General features: G+C 30.0%; 2 protein-coding genes across 6 annotated transcripts; both read right to left on the reverse strand.

Annotated features, from left to right (window-relative positions):
• Positions 1-14,257, reverse strand: LOC101508507 (uncharacterized). 5 transcript variants are annotated; one of them, XM_073365224.1, is made up of 16 exons: positions 13,580-14,257; positions 13,358-13,479; positions 13,181-13,240; positions 12,575-12,694; positions 11,838-11,957; positions 11,596-11,737; positions 10,773-10,955; positions 8,844-8,915; positions 4,415-4,570; positions 4,202-4,308; positions 3,692-3,782; positions 3,294-3,435; positions 2,416-2,572; positions 1,835-1,951; positions 1,356-1,482; positions 1-466 (listed from the first exon to the last, which is right to left on the reverse strand). In XM_073365224.1, the coding sequence occupies exons 1-16, from the start codon at positions 13,619-13,621 to the stop codon at positions 206-208; spliced, it is 2,019 nt and encodes a 672-aa protein (XP_073221325.1). In that variant the 5' UTR covers positions 13,622-14,257; the 3' UTR covers positions 1-205. The 5 variants fall into 5 exon arrangements, with proteins under 5 accessions (XP_073221325.1, XP_073221324.1, XP_073221326.1 ...); XM_073365223.1 differs by having other exon boundaries at positions 8,844-8,918; XM_073365225.1 differs by lacking the exon at positions 11,838-11,957 and having other exon boundaries at positions 8,844-8,918.
• Positions 14,258-14,745: 488 nt separating this feature from the next.
• On the reverse strand, positions 14,746-20,069 carry LOC101509037 (uncharacterized). Its single transcript, XM_004490407.4, has 5 exons — positions 19,604-20,069; positions 18,821-18,956; positions 18,482-18,619; positions 18,266-18,393; positions 14,746-15,043 (listed from the first exon to the last, which is right to left on the reverse strand). The coding sequence occupies exons 1-5, from the start codon at positions 19,645-19,647 to the stop codon at positions 14,881-14,883; spliced, it is 609 nt and encodes a 202-aa protein (XP_004490464.1). The 5' UTR covers positions 19,648-20,069; the 3' UTR covers positions 14,746-14,880.
• Between the last annotated feature and the right edge of the window lie 787 nt (positions 20,070-20,856).

A 20,856-nucleotide genomic window follows, 5' to 3' on the forward strand; every position in this document is an offset into this window, starting at 1 on the left:
TTCAAGAATAATTTGGCTAAAATCAATTATAGAATTTTATAATATTATGAAAGTTAAAAGACCAATTTAAGTAAAAAAAATAAAGGACTGATACCTTACAATAAAAATATAACTTTCTTTTGAACAATAATAAAAATATAAACTTAAAAAGACGAAATCACCCATTTGCCACACTAAATATAATCAAGCCTTCAATTTTGTTTAATTAATGGGAAGAAAAAGGGCCAGGGCCTTCTAAACGAATATAATCATACATTATTCCTTGGAAGAGGGCCAAAGGGCCAATAGCCATATTTTGTGTTAGAAATATAGTATTATCACCTTTGGATAGAAGAAGACTTGGCACATCAATGTTGAATAGCCAATAGAGTCCATGAATTCCATGTCTAGCAATTGCATTGTCCTTCCCAATCACCCCAGTAGTAAATAGTGGAGGATCTAATTGTTTTAGATCATTCACTCTTACCTTTAAATTCAAAACAAACAATATAATAGGATGAGACATGGTAACACATAAGGATAGCATTTAACTAACAATTCAAGGAGTTTCAATTGAGAAAGAATTGTCTGAGAGAATCCAAATTTGGATTTTTGCTGGAATAATTATTTATCAAATTTTATTTATCTTTCAACATAACTTTATGTTATTTGGGTCAAATTTTCTTGAGGGTCAGATTGTTAAAACCAAAAAATGATAGTATTTAAAGGAGTTTGTTGAATACTTATACCCAAAATAAAAAATTAATTCAAAAATTAAATTGACGATAAAATAATTAAATATTAAAAAATAATACGACATTGATTGATAGGATGTTGAGCATCATATCCAACAAAACCCTAAGGTACAAGAGTTTTTATCTTTAAACAATTCACGATTAAGATTAAATTTTATGCATTTAGAGTGATTATTTTTTACATGTTTGTCCAATTAAAGGACTTTATGCATCATGTTATTTATAGGTTTAAAATCACAAAACATCAATATTTAAAATTTTAACATTTGATGATGGATGGTGGCGTCTGATAGATTGCCATCGTTGTCAGATATTCATAGTGATGGAAAACTGTGTATTTATTATACATGTAAGACACAAATATTATAGTATTCACTGTATAAACTTAATATATCAATATTTTTTTTTTAAATTTAGAGTATATTATAAAATAATTTTGGACCCTCCGTGATTGAGGTCCAATTATGGTTGTATTTGTTCTTAAATATATATCTCTATATATACTATATGTTGAGATGTGATTGATGCATATAAAAAAAGTTTAACCTAAAAATGGATACAAATAAAATTATTCGTGATTACATTGGAAAACTATTGAAAGTTTTTGATGAAGTTCCTAACCTGTAACTCAGAGACATTTGCATTTGCAAGAGCCAATCGTAATTTATAAATTCCACTTGCATCCACATCATGCAAGTTGAACTTAATTTGCCATGTAGTTCCTTGGTAACTGCCATCATTTTTCTTCCTGTATTTAAAATATTATTTATATAATAAAAAAACTCATCAAAATCTAAACATATATACATGATCTATGTATAATTAGAATATCTAAATAATAAAAGTAATAAACTTATGTACAATATTTGACATTTAATTCATCTGAATTATACTAAATAAATAAATTCTACAATATTTGACATTAAACCAATATGAATTTATTAAATTTTACTAGACTAAATCCATAATTCAATTCCTACTACTAATATTTTTATCTCTCTCTAATATTTATACTAACTACTAACACTCACATATAAAAAAATAATTAACTAGGTGAGAAAGGACTCTTATCCTTTCATGCACTTATTTTTTTAGTGTACCTGGTGACTTGTGCATAGAACCAATCTTTTCTATACTCACTAACACCAATAGTGTAAATCAAATCTTCATTTGGATATAGCTCTGCATATCTTTCCCACAAACCATACTGTCTAAACCTGTGATTAATTAAGAGAACTTATCATTATAAATGGTGGTTTGATGAGAGGTCAAAGATAACAATAAAATATTAAAAAAAAAGTTAAATTTATATTTTAATATATATTTGATATCTACAAAAATTAAAAAAATAATATGATATTATATCATCATTTATCACGTTATTTTTTCAATATATATATATATATATATATTTAGTCTTTCAAATTTTTTTCCTACCAAACTTTCTAAAATCCAACTTGCAAATATATCTTTAAGGTCTAATTTATTTCTTAGGCAATGCTTATTCGGCACGAAAGTAAAAATATCGTTGTTTTTTTAGAACAAGCAACGACTATCTTTCTAGACTATGTTTATACTTAAAATCATTGTAAGTCCATTGTCTAAAATTTAAATAACAAATTTTTAATATTTAATCATAAATTTTTGTGTTTGAAATGACTTTTAGGGAAAAGTGACTAACTTGTCTGGATGATCTATATATAGCTTGTTTATGTATTTTGGATTAGGATCAGGAACATAAAATTCAGCAGCTGAACGATCAGGAATACCAATCTCCCATAATGTTGGACCATCTCTTGGGGGCTCATAAATTATGTCACCAACATTTATTTCACAACCTGCATGTTGCATAATATTCAACACACATGGACTAAAATATAAGCAATATTTGACTTTGGTTGCAAAATATGCATTTAAAGACTTGCATACTTTTGAATTTTTATATGTTAAGATCATGCACATCCCTCCAATTTTTTGTTTTCCCTTTTCTTTAATAAATATTTTAGCTTAAAAAAATCTTGCACTTTAAATTATGTTAAGTGTGTGTATACTTCTATTAGTGTATTTTAAAAAAAGAAGTTTACTTCAAAGAAGTTTTACCTTTAATAACACATATAGGTAAGGATCCGATTTATTTTTTTAAGCAAATAATAGGCATGAAAAGGAATCACGATGATTACTAGCATCCCATTATGTTTGCATTTTAATATGATATTCTCAATAAATATAAGTTTCATTTTACCAATGAAAGTTGAATCTAGAGAAAGCGGTTAAAGTGAACCTAAATTCGAATCTTTCAAATATGATTACCTTTGATAGAAAGAACCTATATAAAACAAAAAATAAAAGTTTCATTCCCAAAACCCCTAAAAATCTCACTTGATGGATAATCCATTGACACATTAAATTTTTAAAATGAAGGCCTATATCTATTAATATTTTCTTACAAGAAAATAAAAAAGGGAAAGTCTTATGTTTTATACACGAATATAAAAAAAAGCCTATGTATATAGAAGTTATTTTGTTGTTGCAAAAGCCCATAAATATTGAAGAATGAACCTGAGGTTATTTTGAGGACAACATTGTTCCAATATTCTCCAATGAAACCAGGAACCCATGCATATAGATTGTAATCCCCACTTTGTATATTCTTGATTGAAAAGTAGCCTTCCTCATTTGCTCTAGTCCAAAATTGGTATCCCTAACCAAAAAAGGCATTGCGAGTAAAAAACGTTGGCCCATTAATCACCACATGCATCCATAAATCAATATATATATTTGAACAATAGAGAAATGTTATAAATACTCTCTTTTCAACATTCACTTTTAAATTCATTCTTTTATTAGATAAAATTAATGTAAATCTTATATTTTTTAAATGAATCTCACATAAAGTGCTGAGATCCATATAAATTTCACTGAATAAATGTTAGCATAAATATTAGAAAAAGAATAACCTTGCATTCTATTTGCCAAGATCCAGCATCTCCTGGTGGTGCCAATCCTATGTATGCATCTTGTGCTATTATGTACTCGTCACTTATATACCTGAAAATCATCATTTTTATAGCTTAAAACGATGCATTTAATTGTACAATAGATTTTAATTGCTATGCAATTTTAGTTTTTTTTCTTCTTTTTATGATAAATATACACATTATTAATGTAAAAAAGCATTATGTAGATATACAATCATATCTTATCATTATGTCATTTGAGTTCATAAATATCTTTATAATAACTGTCTATATAGATAAATATAAGTGGATGCATGTGTAAGACGATGCACACTAATTTTTTTTTGAGGAAGGTGCATACCAATTATATACTCATTGATAAAACATACTATAATTTTTCACAAGTATAGTATTAAGTGCAACCAATTAAAATCTTAAAATAATAATAAAATAATTTTGCTTTCCAAATAAAAAAATCAAATAATTTTAACATGAATTTAATAGTTTTACCTGTCACGAACTAGTAATGTACCACAAACGCTACCCCGTTGGCTAGACTTTTGAAAATCATGTGAAGCTGGAAAATCATAGGGCCAACTTTGAACTTCCTCGTACATCTAGAAATAATTTAAAGTGGTCTTATTTAGTATTTAATTAATGTGAATTATTTTGTTACATTATTCTTCCTAAATAAAATTAAAATTCTCCATTCTGATTTTGAACCTTATATTTGGCATCCTCCCAAAGGTCTAGTGGGTCTTCATGATCCAACAAGGTATTAAGATAAACAAAAGTTGGCCCAAAAACTTTTTTCCATGGCTCATTGGGCTGGAGTTTAAGAACTATATCCTCTCCTGCGTAATGAGCACTAAGAAACATCTGACAGGTACAAAAAATAATGCAAACTCTTTCCAATTAGTTGATCAACTTTAAATACTTGTAAAAGTTTATTTTTGCAATGTACCATCTAATTCTTAAAATTGTAGGATCTGAAATTTTAATCTCTAAAAATTAACAAATTTGAAATGGTTATTGAAATTGAAAACTATTTCTCACATTATAACACTTATAATGGAGGTCTATATAACTGAGTGTTTAAGTGACTCTCGTCTGAGTGTACTATGTTGAATTGGAGTGATCGATTATACTAAAGAGAATCAACATTACATTATTCAAGAGTTGATCAGATGAACACTAAAAGATTCGATGTAGCATATTTGCACTCTTCCAATGAGCCATGACATCCTTCTTGAGCACTTAGTTATCCCTAAAAGAAGGAACATTGAGGAATTCTTAAGTAATTCTAATTGAACCTCATATCACCAAATAGATGGCCCATTACCTAAGATAGATTGCATATATAAAGAAGAGTGACTTATGAGGCAATATATTATTTTAGAAAAAAATTTCTAAAAACCGTATTCTCATTTTTGTGTAACTATCCCTTAAGTTTGGCCATAGAAGCTATGATGGAACTCACCCCATAGTATATTTACATTTCATCTTGTACCAAATATAAACAAAAAAAATATTTTTGTGGTATTGAGAATATAAGTAAAAGTTACCTAACTCTATCACATTTAATGGTATTTTTACAATATCCTTTTATTAAATTTAGATGTTATTTTTTACAATTTTTTTTTATCGGTGAAGAAGTTATCTTGAAGGCAATTTAGAGAATACAATTGATTTTTTTTATTACTTTGAATATATTAAATGAGATTAACTATTTTTTCTAAAGGGTGGATATAGTTTTGTTTATTCTTATATAGAGAGAGTATATTTTTAGAATAAGGTTAGCAATGTTCAACACATTTCTTTCTATTGGTTAAATATTTTGGGGATCCTACCAATTTTTTTGAGATTGCCTAATTTGGTGGGATTCATGTGGGCTTTAATAAATAAAAAATAGTGTGTTAAAATATGTGTTAGAAAATGTGTTATCAGTAATTCTCATATTTTTAATATTAGTATCTAATAAGCATCTAATCAATTTTTGTGTGTGTTTTATAACATGACCATTAATGTCACCATTATTAATAATAATTTATTCTTTTGTAGTTTATTTTTTTTTAGAAAAGAAAAATATTCAATTAATCTAGCTCAACACTTCTAAAAAAGGTAGTAAATAGATCCCACTAATAAATTTACATTGTTAAATTGAAAATAAACATTTCTTTCCTTTTTAAATATGTGATCTTCAAAATCGAATATACTACATTCACTTTTTCTTACATTTACGGTAGTCAACCACATTTAAAAAACGAATACTAAAACCCTGCAATTGAAACTAGGCATGTTCGATACCACTACACATTAGTGATTGGACACACCATTGATGATACTTATAATTAAAACCTTTTACATTCAACTTGATCCACCTCATGCTAATAGTTTGACACTTTTAATGATAAGAATTACGTTCAATGCATATTAATGAAAGATTACTTCATTTCTTAATTTCCAAATCCCCCAAGTCGTCGCCAACGAAACTACTCAAATTCTTTTGCACATCTCACAACCGCATAGAAATAGACTATCAAATTGAATTGCATGATCAATTGTTTCATTAGAAAACATTCCAGGTATATCTAACCAATTCAAAACTTCATACCACACAAACCCAAAAAATGTCTGTCAAAAAACATATGACGTACTGTCTCAACTTCACGACTATTTACCTCACAATTAGGGGTGGGAATAGGCCAGGCCAGACCAGACTTTGAAAGGCCTGAGCCTGACCTACGATTTATTTTTTAGGCCTAAGTCTGGCCTACGGCCTATCATAGGTTTTTTTTTCGGCATGACCTGACTTTTTTAAAAGTATGGCCTGGCCTGGAAGCCTATTTAAAATAATTTAAAAAAAATATGAAACAAACATCATTTAAACCCTAAAAAGTAATATTGTGTCAAATAATAGATTTTTTTTTTCCTGAAACAAACACACTCATTATTACCTTTGAAACAAATATGGAACGACTATTGAGTGATTGACTAATTGAACGGCTACCGAATATGAAATGACTACCAAATATGGAATCGCTACCGAATATGGAACAACTACTGAATATGGAATGCTCACTGAGAGTGATTGTCTAATTGATAGAATTTAAAATAGGAAATAATATTATTAATAATAAATAATATTAATAAATAATAAAATATATATAGGTCGGCCTGTCAGGCCTAATAGGCTTTTTTATAAGCCTGAACCTGACCTATTTAAATAAATAGGCTTTAAAAACAACATGAGCCTAGCTTTTTTTATTAAATAGGCCAAGCCAGACCAGACCATAAGTAGGTCAGGCCATAGGCCCCTGACGGACGGCCTAGCCTATTCCCATCCCTACTCACAATGTTATGCTCATAAAGGAACAATACATCGAAGAAAAAGAATTGTCTCTTGTGTGCAACCTATTTTGAAAAATCCTCGATGCAAATAAGGAAACCTTTGTAGCTATATATGGATGCCAAACTAAGCTTTGAAAAAGAGACGTTGGGACGCCTTCGACAAATTCGTCGCAAATGACATAATAAGTCTCCTTTGCCAAATAAGAACCTCCACGAATGTTATTCCACGACCACTTATCAGCTACATTAACTAACAAAAGAACGCTAGCTAAAAAATACCTACACTTCTCTACTAAGCCTTCCTCCCATGCAAACAAATGTCTCAGCCACCGTCACTCTAAACACCCCCCTATGTAAAATATCCAACATCACATCTACACATTCATCTTGTTGCAAATACAAATTAAATAACCTACTATACTTCTAACAAAATACCTTGCCCACCAACCAATGATCCTTCCAAAATATAGTAGTACTCCCATCCCCAACAACTTTAAATAATTTTTTTTTATCATACCAATCCACTTCAAAACCTGTTCTGTCCACGATGATATCCTTCCACCAAACACACCCCTTAACTCCACCAGACACCGCTCGATATTTGTTTTCCAACACCTTAAGCCAAAGACCATTCGACTTTGTTTTTAATCTCAAACGCTATTTGCCAAACAAAGGCTCTGTTAAAAGCTTTCAAATCTCTTACACCTAGATCTACCTTCTCTTGAGACAAACACACCTTATCTCACTTAACTCAATGAACCTTACACACTTCCTCACTCCCACTCCAAACAAAAGTTTGGAAAATAAACGCATAATGAGAAATGATACTTGAAGGAGTCTTGAAGAAGGAAAATAAATAAACTAAAAATGAAGCAAATACATATTTAAGAAGAATTAGATAGTCGCCCATGGATAAATTCTTAGACTTCCACCCCGATAACTTGTTTCAGACTTTATCAATAACCGACTTCCAAAATGCCAATATTTGAGGATTATCACCAATACGTAACCCCGAGTATTTGAAAGGTATGACACCCATCTTAAAATTAAGTATTTCTATTGCGATTTGAAGTCAAGAACTATTAACGTTCACACCCACAACTAAATTTTTGTGAAAATTAACCTTAAGCCTTGATAGAAGCTCAAACCACAACAAATTAACCTTGATAGTTCTAATATTGGCTAACTCTTCTCCCCCATAATTAGAGTGTCATCTACAAACCGTAATTGAGACACTTGAAAGCCATTAGACCCCACCTCAAATCCTTTGAATCAATTAGCTTCCACTGAAGCACATAACAAAACATTCAACCCCTCAACACCTAGAAACAAACAAAAATGGTGATAAATGATTGCGCTCTCTCGAATCACTATGCATAGAAAACTCATTAATAGGACTTCCATTAATTAGCATAGAGATTAAAGTAGAGCTAACACATTCCAAAATCCACTTATACCACTTCTTTGATAAACACATTTTTTTACATGACAAGGTCCAAATAATTCCACTTGAATGAATCATACGCCTTATCGAAATAACTTTGAACAAAATTAATTCATTTTTCTTCTTTTTGGCCTCATCAACTACTTCATTTGAAACTAAGATCCCATCAAGTGTTTGCTTACCTTTAACCAAACCTGATTGAGATTCAACCATTATATTCCTAATTACTTAGCCTATTAGTCAACACTATAGACAACACTTTATAGATGCACCTTACCTACGAAATGAGTCTAAAACCTGAAAACACCAACACATTATCCTTCTTTGGAATGATTAGTGTAAAAGTGAATTTCGTACTTTTGCCAACCTCCCTTTCAAGTGAAACTCGACCAAAAATATCATGAAATCAATTTTGTTATCTTCCCAGAACTCCTTCACAAAACCAAAATTTTAAAGACACGATTTAGAAATATGTTATTAGGATATGATATAGAAATATGTTATTGTATTTCAATTTAGCTCTATATACAAAGCAATGAATACAAGTTTATGATTAAGAGAATTCACTAAAAAAAAAAGAGACTTATCCATATAAAGTATGCAAATACAAAAACACAAAAACCTCATCATAATGGTATCAAAGCTAAGAATCATACTTAGATCTGATTGAAGAAGAAGATGAAGAAAAAGAAGGAGAAGAAACAGAAACCAAATGCAATTTGGTATATAACCAACAACTAATGACTACTTTTTTATGTGTTAGATGTATGGCTTATAACCAATAATCAAAGACTACTTCTTCTTGTGTTTCATGAAGAAGTAGAGTTATAACCAAAGACTACTACCTCATGTGTTACATTAAGATGTAGGGCTAAAAACAAACAACAACCAATGATTTATAACCTACATAATCATATGTTACATGAAACATACTCATGTTTACATGAATGATATAAAGGAGGAAAAAATCCGCAACTAGAGACATTAACATATTTAATCAACAAGGAGAATGAAGATGTAAGTGGGAAATCTCATTGACAAGGTACAAAGAAGTTAAAGATGTAGTGTCGTTTAAGAAATATATTTAGCCAAAGAGTGTTGAGAATAATATGCTTAAATTTCGTTAGAAGATCTTAGAATTAGATTTATAATTAAATATATTTTAGATTTAAAATAAGACATTATTAGAATCTATGATTTATATTTAGAATATTCTTAAGATTTTTATATGTTTTTTTTTTATTTCCTTATTTTAAGGATATAATTTAGAAATATGATATTAGAATATGATATAGAAATATGTTACACTATTGCTACCTACACCCCCTTTTTGCTAACCACACCCCTCAAATTTAAAAAAAAAACAAAATGCCCAAAATACATTTGCTTATTTATTTCGTTCTTTAAACTCTAATATCTCTTTCTATCTTCATCTTCTACCTTACACTCATATTCATCATTTCCTCTCCCATCCCCTTATCATTCTTCCTCCATTTTCAACAACTTCAACGTCGTCAATCATCTTCATTAGCTCTTATTTACATTAGATTTGCAACATTTTGTTCTTCTTTTTGTTCTTGTTCTTTATTTATTTATTTATTTATTTATTTATTTATTTATAATATTTAGTGAGGATTATGCGATTGAAATTGATTTTAGTGAAAATGAAACTCATTTTGATTACGCAAACTGAGTATGTCTAGAAATATAAGTGAATTGAGTTTGCGTATGTGAACTCAGTCTACCCAAAAACACGTGGTCAGCAAAAAGAGAGACATGAATAGCAAAATTGTAATTATTTTGATAAATAAAACAAAACTCACAATATTTGGATCTCATGTATACAGTTTTTACCCTTTATTTTGTTACTGCTAATTTTTCATAGTGAAGTTTGTGTAACTTAAAGTATTTTGTTATGTAAATATATAATATTATTAAGTAAAATAATTTCACTGGTTTAGTCTTAGATCCGCTACTATTTCTAACGATGTCTTATTTTAAATCTAAAATAATTTAATGTATTAATTTAAATCTAAAATATTTTAAAATATTATTTTTAATATTTAATTTTTTTTATTACATTACAACTGTGATAAAATATTTGCAATTTCATTGATGATTTTAAAATTTCCTTAATTTAAGGGTGAAGCTGTGTCCAACAATTTCATAGACTCTTTTTTTACTTAAATAACTGATAGACTAAATAATGGTGATTCATGATATTGATTAGTATATATACTTTGAATAAGGTTAATTGGTTCACATTTTACGAAGAAGAATACTTACTGCAAGGCTGATGGGGCCCACATGAGAGGTAAGATTCTGTTTAACAAGGCCACCTGATCGAAACTCATTGCTGGGTATGATTACCCAAAACCCCATGGCTGGATTGGTTTCAGATTCTTGACTTATCCATCCATGAACCTTAAGATCTTTGTTCTCACATGAGTATTGATATTTGTCATCCACCTTAAATTCCAAGAGAAAATTGTATTTAACCAAATAGAATGATCCAAAAAGAAAACGTTGTACCATAAAAAAAGAATTGATTCAAAAAAGATTTATTATTGTTAAAAAAAACAAATATAATTTTGATTGTTTATCTTTTACTTAATATTTATTTTGATCATTTATCTTTTATAAATAATATATTTTAGTTTTTTCATCGTAACTCTTTTTGATATAATTATTGCTATTAACTATTGATATCAAATCTTAAATCAGTTGTAAAGTTAAATATATAATTTTAATAAAGATGAAGTTAAAATACATTAAACTTTAATAAAATATCTTATTTTAATGAGTTTACATCTGTTTCAAAACATATAAGAAGAATTTTTTAAGTGCAAGCCTATTATTGAGTTAAATTTATATTTTTTTTGAAAGAATATTATTCTGCATACATATTTGCAATTGTTAAAAGAAATTTCAATGACTAAATATTGTTATAACTTTTATTGTGATTATGACAAAGACTAAAATACACCACTTATAAAAAATTAATCGACAAAAATGAATAAAAATAAAAATAATGAAAAGACATTAGGGAAAAGCCAATAATAGAAACTAACATGAATCTAGTCTGATAAAATCTTTGAATAAAAAGTACCTCTCCTTTGAACTGAGGCTCCACAGGATTTACAAGCAAAACAGCTTCTGGGGGAACAAGTTCTTCTCCTCTTCCAGGTAATCGATCATCAGGGAGAGGCATTAGCCTTTGTCTATTATCCCCTACTGCCATGTAATGAAACCTATACATCACCTCTATAAATTATCATTGCAGAAATTACTCTAACTTAATAGTTCTTGTTAAATTAAATGTTAATTTATGGCCATTTATGAAGTCCATACTTGTCTTTTCGAAGTTTATAAACAATCCTAATTTGAGGTATGTTGAAAGCAGGCCACTCCTTTAGGTGTTCAAAGATAGCATATGAGTAGAAGCCTGAGGAATTACAAAGCATCACATACCTGCAAATTCATTCATTAATTGTTAAAATATTTATACTCTTTTTTTTATTGGATAAGCCATATTTTAGTTCTTAGGAAATTGTAGCGCGATGTTACTTTAGTTCCAATCTTAGACAAAGATTCAAATTAGTCATCAAATCATTAAAATAATCCATGAAAATACAACTTACTATTATAAAAATCTATAAAAAATACAACTTACTGTCAAAATAGTCCGTAACTATTATAACATCAGAGACTAGATTGGCGAACGTTTTGATTATTTAAAAATTAATTTAAGTTTTTGGTCGAGATCAAAGTAACAATGCTCTACATTTTCAAAGGTTAAAATAATAGTTTACCCTATTTTATTTTAACTAAGTATCTTCTATACGGTACAACTGTATAGACTAATCTCTCGAGTTGGATAAGACCACAATAAGACAATAAAATTCTCCTTCAAAAGTTTGAATGTTACTGCAATTTCAAGACTAAATTCGAACCCAAGATCTCTAGTTAAATTCGAAGTCATCTAATTCAAGCACTATTGGATACATATCAGTATCTTATTTCTCAAATAATTGATAACTATGAATTAATTTCAATCTTAATTAGGTAACTTATGTAATTAATAGTACCTTTTGTCTATATTTAGAGGTGATTGCTTTCCCTTTAGAGATGAATCCCATATTCTTGTAAATGATACTTCCACTTGTTCTTCTGTTTCCACTATAACATTAAAACTTGTTCCTACGATCCTGCACGTGTAACCAATTAATTGCAAACCAATAAACAAGACATCAATTGAGTCAGAGTACATATGTTTTAGTAAAAAAAATTAATTTTTTTATAGTAAAACAAAAAAAATTTAAATTAATCAACCAAAAAAAAATATTATGTCCAATTTTACATACAAGATTGGAGATAGATTTCATATTTTTCTTCTATAATTCAATTTCTCTCCGCCTTAATAATTAATATAAAGAATCTTTAATGAGATTTTTTTATTTATAAACTAAGATATCTCGCATATGTGGAGATTAATCTTTTAAAATAATTAAGATCTATTTAAGAGATAAACATCTGTTATCATATATTTTTCCACACATACGAAAGATGACTGAATTCTGAACCAAATAACTAAAAGACTAAAAATCTACTACATGTGACACAGCATGTTTTTAATATTGGCAAGATATAGCTCAAGAGAGAAATGGAAATTACAAGAGACATTTATCACATACCGCTCAAATGTCCCAGTTGTTCCGGTACTTCCTGCTTCACTCCAAACGACATCCCAATACCTATTAATCCATTGAGACTAATCCTTTGTTATACTTTTTCCTTAACAAAATATAAACAAAAATGCAGTACATATATTTAAATAAATAAAACTTGTCTTATATATGTATAGTGATTACCCTCTATTATTCTTTTCGTTAAGAGCTTCAAGCAGATTATCAATGCCATTATATTGTATTCTAGTCACAAATCCACCCGGATTAGATAAATACACTTGTACTACACCATTGTCCATAACCACCTGAAATTCAAAGTTTCAAGAAAATTCAAATTTATACATTAAATTATAGTATTAATTAATCCCAAACTCTACTTATGTTGAAGGAAAAACAACGTCTTACATGATTATCCTTGATATGCAACTGCACTGCTTGTGAGGACATGTTGAAGAATTCTTTACTAGTTGAAATATTTTGTCTTACAATGTATTTTTGCTACAATTTGATTTTTTTTATTTTTAATTTGTTATATGAGTTGTTGAGTTCATAAGAGAGTTAAGGAATAAGGATATGTAGTTGTTGGGCAACTACTTTTTCTTACCTTATAATTTTTATAAATTCGGTTTTAATGGTCAATTCTTTACTCAATCGCCACTGTAGTCGTGTACGTTTAGGTTTTCGTGGACAAAAATGAAGCTGAAAAGTTAGAATATAACAATCATGTTTGATGCACCCCAACCAACATCACCAAATATATGCGTTCCCTGTTAAATATTCATTTACTTTTGTAAAGACTTAAACGGCGAAAAGAAAAACTACACAAGAGAACTGATTTATTTTTTAAGAGAAAATGAAGGGAGATATTTTTTATTAATAAAGCGGATACTAGTGGAAAAAACTAAACTCTAACTAAAGAACTATCACTTCCAATATCACAAGAAAACTGATTTATTTTGATGAATTCTTCATTTTGATAGTTTGAGCAAAGTAAAACTAAGACTCTAATTTTATTTTAACTTTAAATTATTATTATTAATTGTCTTCAAAACCAGTTTGAAAATACTAATTATTTTTCCTATGTTTTGGATAATTGCAAGATTAACAACTAATTCAGTCTGCATATACTAATTTTCTCGATGGTGCTAAGAGCCACACCTCACAATTAGACTTTGATACCATATTAGAAAAACAAAAATGGTGAAATCACCATTGGAGAAGGTGAAGATCAAAGAGAGAATATTTCTGGTTAAGGGAAAACAGTTACAGTTCTAGGACCAGCTAGATTCTAGTTATACTAGAGTAACTGAACTGAATTCAGAATTCAGTTACAGTGTAGGGTAGCTAACTTTTGCTGACTCAGCAGAGTTAGTTACAGAGTTTGTTATAGGCTTAAAGCCTTGTTTGGCAACAAGCAATTGTTTCTTTCCTGACTTGCTCTAATAAATCTTATATCAGATAAAGACTCGGATACATCTCTTGGTTACTTGAGTTTTTCTTCAACAAATGCAGAACTATATTAACCATTTTCAATAATGTTTATGTTATATGATATTTATTTATATATATAATAATGACAATGCCAATGTATTATATAAATAAATACGCTGGAAAAAGTAGATCTCATAAGACTTCTGAACCAGGCGAATGAATTATTGTACAGATAAAGCGGAATTGTGAGATCATTAAATGTTTCTCCTCTGTTGCTAATGCAGATCACTGGGATCTGCCTTTTTCTGTAGGAAAATGGATCCCAATATAACAGCAATACCGGTGATGGCTATTGTGAAAAGAAGACGTTTAGTTGAGAACTCATTCTGCTGCCTTCGTCGTCGGACACCTTCGCCTCTTTCAACTTCCCTCACATTCCTTCAAACAAAACATAAGGAAATAGCTAAATTACAATGTAAGTGAAAAACGTACGTCGCAATAACATGAAATAGAATTGAAATAAATTGTTTGATACATGTTATGCTACAATAATTCCCAATATAAGTAAATTCACAAATATAATCTAGTATTTCTTGATTCATTTTACGTGGACAATGAAATGAACTTCAAAATGATGCTAACATATCCTCAGAATATGGTTTTAAATTGCGGTTGTGATGCCATTGCGGAGATTACAAAATCTACAATATTGCGACCACAATTTGAAACTATGCCTCATACATTGTGAAATTTGGATCGAAGCTAATTTTACAATTGAACATTTGAACTTAACTCTACAAAACCGACTTGTAAGGTGGAGGATACCTCTCACTTATAAACACATTATCGATCATATGACATCCAATGTGGGATACTGAACATAAGAAAAACACCCACATGCATAAAAGAGAGTACTACTACTACTCAAACCCAAATACTCATATGATAAGTTGATAACTCCTCCTATTCATGACTAGGTGTAGCATATCTATGGCTATCAACAGTATTTAGTGCTGTTTTATCCATCTAATCATCATAACCTCAGACTTCAATAATGCATCTACTTTGCTCCAATAGAACCAAGGTTTACTTAGGAACATGAATTATGCATGTTAGGACAGTGAGGCATCATATCACTACTAAATGAATGTGCACATCTCAGCACTCATTTGAAATAAGGAAAATACTACAGTAGCAATAGAATGTTCATTATAGGGAAATGATGCCAATTACTGATTATAGAGTATAGACAATGAAAACTTATGAAGTGAATATCTGTATATTGTGCCATCATACAACTCAAAAGCCATTAATCAGCATCATGTGATGAATGACTTTGAATCATGAAATAGATGCATGAATCAGTGCAACTTGTTGTTTATGAGTGATTTGTTATTTTATCTTGTTTTTCTTTCACCAATTCACATCAAAGAAATTGAAAAGTGAAATAAGCTTAAATTATCAAGTAGAAAGAAACTAAAGGAGTACTATTAAGTACATTATTTAATTATTTTGAAAAAGAGGCTTCGCACACTCATTCACCTAGTCATGTTACAAATGTTCATGTCGTTTACTAGTACAACGTACAAAACCTTTTTATTTGTACTTTCGTTCTGTTTTCATTTTGACTTGTGACATATAACTTAATCTTTTATTTTATTTTGTGAGACACATGGATATGTTGTTTTGCCAATTCCTAATTTAAAATTATTAAATCAAGCACTATGCATAATTTATGTCATATTTTAACTATTTTTATTTGTGTTTCAGAATCATATGACTATACGAATTATGATTCAATACTTGAGGTGCTAGCTTAGTGGTAAGAGTTTAACATTGTAACCTCAAGACACTGAGTTTAAATCTCCTCGGGGACGGTTGTAAAATGGTCATTAGTGCCACCTTGATTAATACAAAATTTTCCCCAACCACAATTTCTTCTTTAAAAAAAACATTGACAATACACTATTTGAAGGGATGATCAATCAGACTTTTGAGAGAGTATGTGCCCTTAGCTTGATGGTTGAGCTTGAGTGCATGGAGAACAATTATCCAGCGTTGACAGTGGCAGCTAGAATGATGCAAGTCAAGGGTTTCATGTCAAGATCACAAAAGCTCAGACACCATGCAGTGAACCAACTCTCCCAAAGGTTTTTTGGGTATTGAGTAAAAGCACATTAGTGGTATTAAATTAGTAATAGTATTCACATGAAAAATGAAAGCTTATAAATTACATCTAATTGCTTCTATCAAAAAATTAAAATATGGCCATAACCTAGTGACCTAAAAAAAGCCAACATCGGAACTATAGGTACTTTTCTAGAGCAATGTGATTTGAATATCGATTTGGGACACCTAAATTCGACAACTTTTGATATGGTAAACACATTTCATAGACGTGATTAATGAAGTGTTAGATTTGGTTAAAATGCCGAACCCTCATTACCCATCTATTGAACTTCATAAACCATGAATGTGAATCGATTAACTATAATTTTTAGGGTTCAAATCTGCATGTAGTCGGAAGCTGGAACACCTGAAGTCGTGATTAATACCGTTCAAATTTGTGGTTAATAAAGTTTAGTTGACGGTAATGAGCTATCCAATCTTGATATACCTATTAACCACTCACTGAATTGTGTTAGCGACATGTGTTAACTGCACAAATCGTGTAAAACAGTTGTCAATTTTGGTGTCTCAAACTGTTGTTCAAGTAACACTACTGATATGATAGGCTCATTACATTGTATATAAGAGGATAGGGAGGGAGGAGCAAAAGAAGGCGTTGATGGACCTAAGAAACAAGGCTTGCTGGTGTATGAAAGGAGGAAACGTGGGGAAACCAAAGAAAAAAGAAGTCGATGAGGGGGAGAATGGGCATAATAGAATTGATCTGTGGCGCAAGGAAGTTAGAGGGAAGGATAGGTGAATTTTAGAAGGGGAAATTAACGGAATAGGCGGGCAATCATTTGGTGAGTAATTTGGTTGGTCAGGCTAAGGGGAGAATCACTTATTCCTCATGAAACAGGGTTAGTCTTTCATTTCCATTCTTGCATGGAGTCTACCTCCATCTATAGTTGGTTTCCATTTCATAGTCATTGTCTCTAACATTGTAATAGCGAAGGAACTGTTTTGACGCTTCTATAGTATTAATATAATTCAATTTTGCAGTAGATAATTCTGATCCTATCACAATATAAAACATGGAAAACAAGAACAATAATGTTAAGTGATTTAATTTGTTGTTATATTTAGTGACAACTGTCAAGGACCTAATCGCCTAAAAGTTGAAGCTATTAGGTGATAATAGGTTCAGTATTAGCTTTATTCCTCTAATACACAACATCATGCAAGATTAATTTGGGGTTCAAGTGTGGACAATGCACAAACCCATTTTAAATAATATGCTGAAATTCAACTTAGTTATGAAGACAATCGGGATAATCAATCATTCCTTAAACCTCCGGACGGTAGGTAAATATCAAAATATAAATATTTTGTTGAGATTCATGTGTAATGCCTAAAGAGAAATAAATATGCATACTATGATGATAACCGAATTGCGCGATTCAGTCTATGAACAGTTACCTATAGTCAACAAGTGAAAAAAAAAAACAATGAATAAGAGAATTTGTTAATGTGAATGATTATATGTCTTACCTTGAAGAGCCGACAGCGGCAGCGCTATCTTGAACGCCATTGCACCTAACTTCATGATTGTATTGCTCACGAAGTCTAACATATTTGTTACAAAGGTGACAAAGTTCTGTTCGATTCCCGCATACTTCCTGCAAAATATAAATTAGAAACTGAAATTAGTGCAAAGGCAAATATGTTAATAAAATCTTGTAACTCAAAAGTTCTTCATAAACATACCTGATGCTCAGCTAGATCAATTGCTGGCAATGGGAATTCACAGAAGTCACAAGTGACAATCCTTCTAGGGCAATTTTCACCTTTATGGATATCTATGACATCACGACCCACTATCTCACTGCACAATGAACAGGTTACCTACACAAATACACATTTTTTTTTGTTTAGAAGACTAACAAAAGTGGATTTAAATCTTATTTTATGATGTTTACAGTGTGGAAGGTGTCCCTGAGGTGTCAGTTCAGTGATAAGAACTTGACTTTGTACGCTCAAGGGGCGAAACTCAAATCTTCTCGATGACAGTTGTAAAATGGTAAAAACAACACAAACTTGACTTACTGGCGCATGAGTGGTTAAATAGTGATGCTCTGCAATTGTTTTGGGAATCATATCATCGCAAAGTTTGCATTTTCGAAGGTTCCGGAAACAATAAGCATAATGCAAATCAATATTTGCAGCAGGGATAGGTCGTTTACTGAAAAATAAAAAATGAATCATCATCAGGTTTCTAAACAAACCACAAAGCAATTCTAAACATATCAAAATTTGATTTTACATGTTTAGGATGAGTTAGATAGGAATTTATAGCTTTTAACTCTAACAGTGATTTTTACATTCAAATTTATTGTTCAACTCACTTTAACATTAATGAATCCAAACACAAATCACATAGCAGTCCACTCATTTTTAACTAAAACTAATTTCCCATGTGTATATGTTAGGATGATCAGTTAGTTTGACAAAATCAAGTTGGCAATCGTGATTTTGTTAAAGCTCCAAAGAGTAGCTTATGCCAAAATCACGGTGGTACCGTGATTCAATCAATCACACCGCAAATCCAAACATAAAATCAACACGGTCAAATTCAATTTTTCTACCTTGCTAAATCACCGACACACTAAAAAAACTCAAACTAGCATATAAAAGTCAAATGCAATTCACATTTTTCTACTTAACTTACGAAACAAATAATCCCAATTTCCTATAGTTTTTCATTTTCTTTTCATCTCTTATTTAATTAAGATTAAGCTAACGAAGAAGTAAATCGTAAACATAAATAAAATAATCAAGAGAGATAAATAATTCAAAAATTTAATAATAGAGAAAAATGAGGTGTTTTACCAGTGAGAACATATCCCAGTTGCGTGACTCAACATAGCTTCCATCGCAGAAGATAGAAGACAAAATCGAAAGCGTCTTTCTAAAACCAAATACTCAGAAAACGAGGAGAGAGGGTAGATTTAGATTTAGATTACTAAATAAGAGAGAGATCTTATTGTTATAACAGAAAGGAGATTTTCGGAATATACGAAGAAAAATAAAAAGTTGTTGAGTTTTTGCGACAACGTCGGATTCTGGGCGAGGAATTCAGTGGATCTTTAGGTTCTGTTTCTAATTCTATGTTGGAATGAATTTCTGGTTGAGATGACTTTTTTTATTGGGGAGGATTTAATTAATGATTGATTGAACATTGAAGGCTTTAATTAAAATGGTTGGAAAAAGATAGAAGAAAAATAAGCTGTTTAGCGTACGCGCCATGAAGCGCAGTGAACGATCACGATCCGTGAAGTTGGGCTAGAAAGGTTTTGGTTCAAGGATTCTACCGTGCACCCCACATCTAAATATACCACCTTCAACAAGTGTGAAAATACAATTTTACCTTTTATAAAATCTTTAATTTTTTTAACTTCTCATTTTTTTACCTTCTTTCTAAAATATTCGGAAGTTTTCAACTTCACATTTTTAGTTATTTAATTTTATCAATTTATAAAATTGGTCTTTTTATTTTAAAGTGAGATTGTTTTTATCGTCATTCTTATTTTTTTAACTAAAAAATAACAATATGATATGATTTAGATGAGATGACATATGATAGAATAATTAACACCTATGAAATCATAATAAGACTTTCTAAAAACCTAACTTTCAACTTCAATTTTTTTTCTTTTTGTAATGTAATTAATGACATGAATACTAAATGCATTAGATGGTTCTATGTCATGAAATCATATGCCATATCATTTAAAATATGTTAAATCCTCATTTTTTAGTTCAAATTTTTTTAGAGAGAGAACAAAACTATTGACTTTTAAGATAGAGGGTAGGGGTGGGCAAAGTTCAGTTCTGAACTAGAACCGTTTGAAAATTGAACCGAACTGGTTTTCAGTTTGGAAAAACTGAACCGAACCGATTTTCAGTTCAAAGAACCGAACCGGTTTATAAAAGTGGTGAACCGGTTTATTATTTTGAACCAAACTGAACTGGTTTAACTTATTTTTTTTGTTCATATAGGCCAAAATTTACATAATTACCCCTAATTACTTCTAAAAAAAATCTGGTTCAAGTTTTTTGAAATAAAAACCGGTTCGGTTCGG

Source organism: Cicer arietinum, chromosome 2, assembly GCF_000331145.2.
Source record: "Cicer arietinum cultivar CDC Frontier isolate Library 1 chromosome 2, Cicar.CDCFrontier_v2.0, whole genome shotgun sequence".
Classification (NCBI taxonomy): Eukaryota; Viridiplantae; Streptophyta; class Magnoliopsida; order Fabales; family Fabaceae; genus Cicer; species Cicer arietinum.

Coding starts and splice junctions, on each gene's coding strand:
- LOC101508507 (XM_073365223.1), bottom strand. CDS start 13,621: ATGTCCTCACAAGCAGTGCAGTTGCATATCAAGGATAATCAT. Junction 2,573..3,293: donor TGTCCTCAAAATAACCTCAG/GTTCATTCTTCA, acceptor TGCAACATGCAG/GTTGTGAAATAAATGTTGGT. Junction 1,952..2,415: donor TATATAGATCATCCAGACAA/GTTAGTCACTTT, acceptor AATTAATCACAG/GTTTAGACAGTATGGTTTGT.
- LOC101509037 (XM_004490407.4), bottom strand. CDS start 19,647: ATGGAAGCTATGTTGAGTCACGCAACTGGGATATGTTCTCACTG. Junction 18,620..18,820: donor ATTTAACCACTCATGCGCCA/GTAAGTCAAGTT, acceptor GTATTTGTGTAG/GTAACCTGTTCATTGTGCAG. Junction 15,044..18,265: donor GCCGCTGTCGGCTCTTCAAG/GTAAGACATATA, acceptor TTTTGTTTGAAG/GAATGTGAGGGAAGTTGAAA.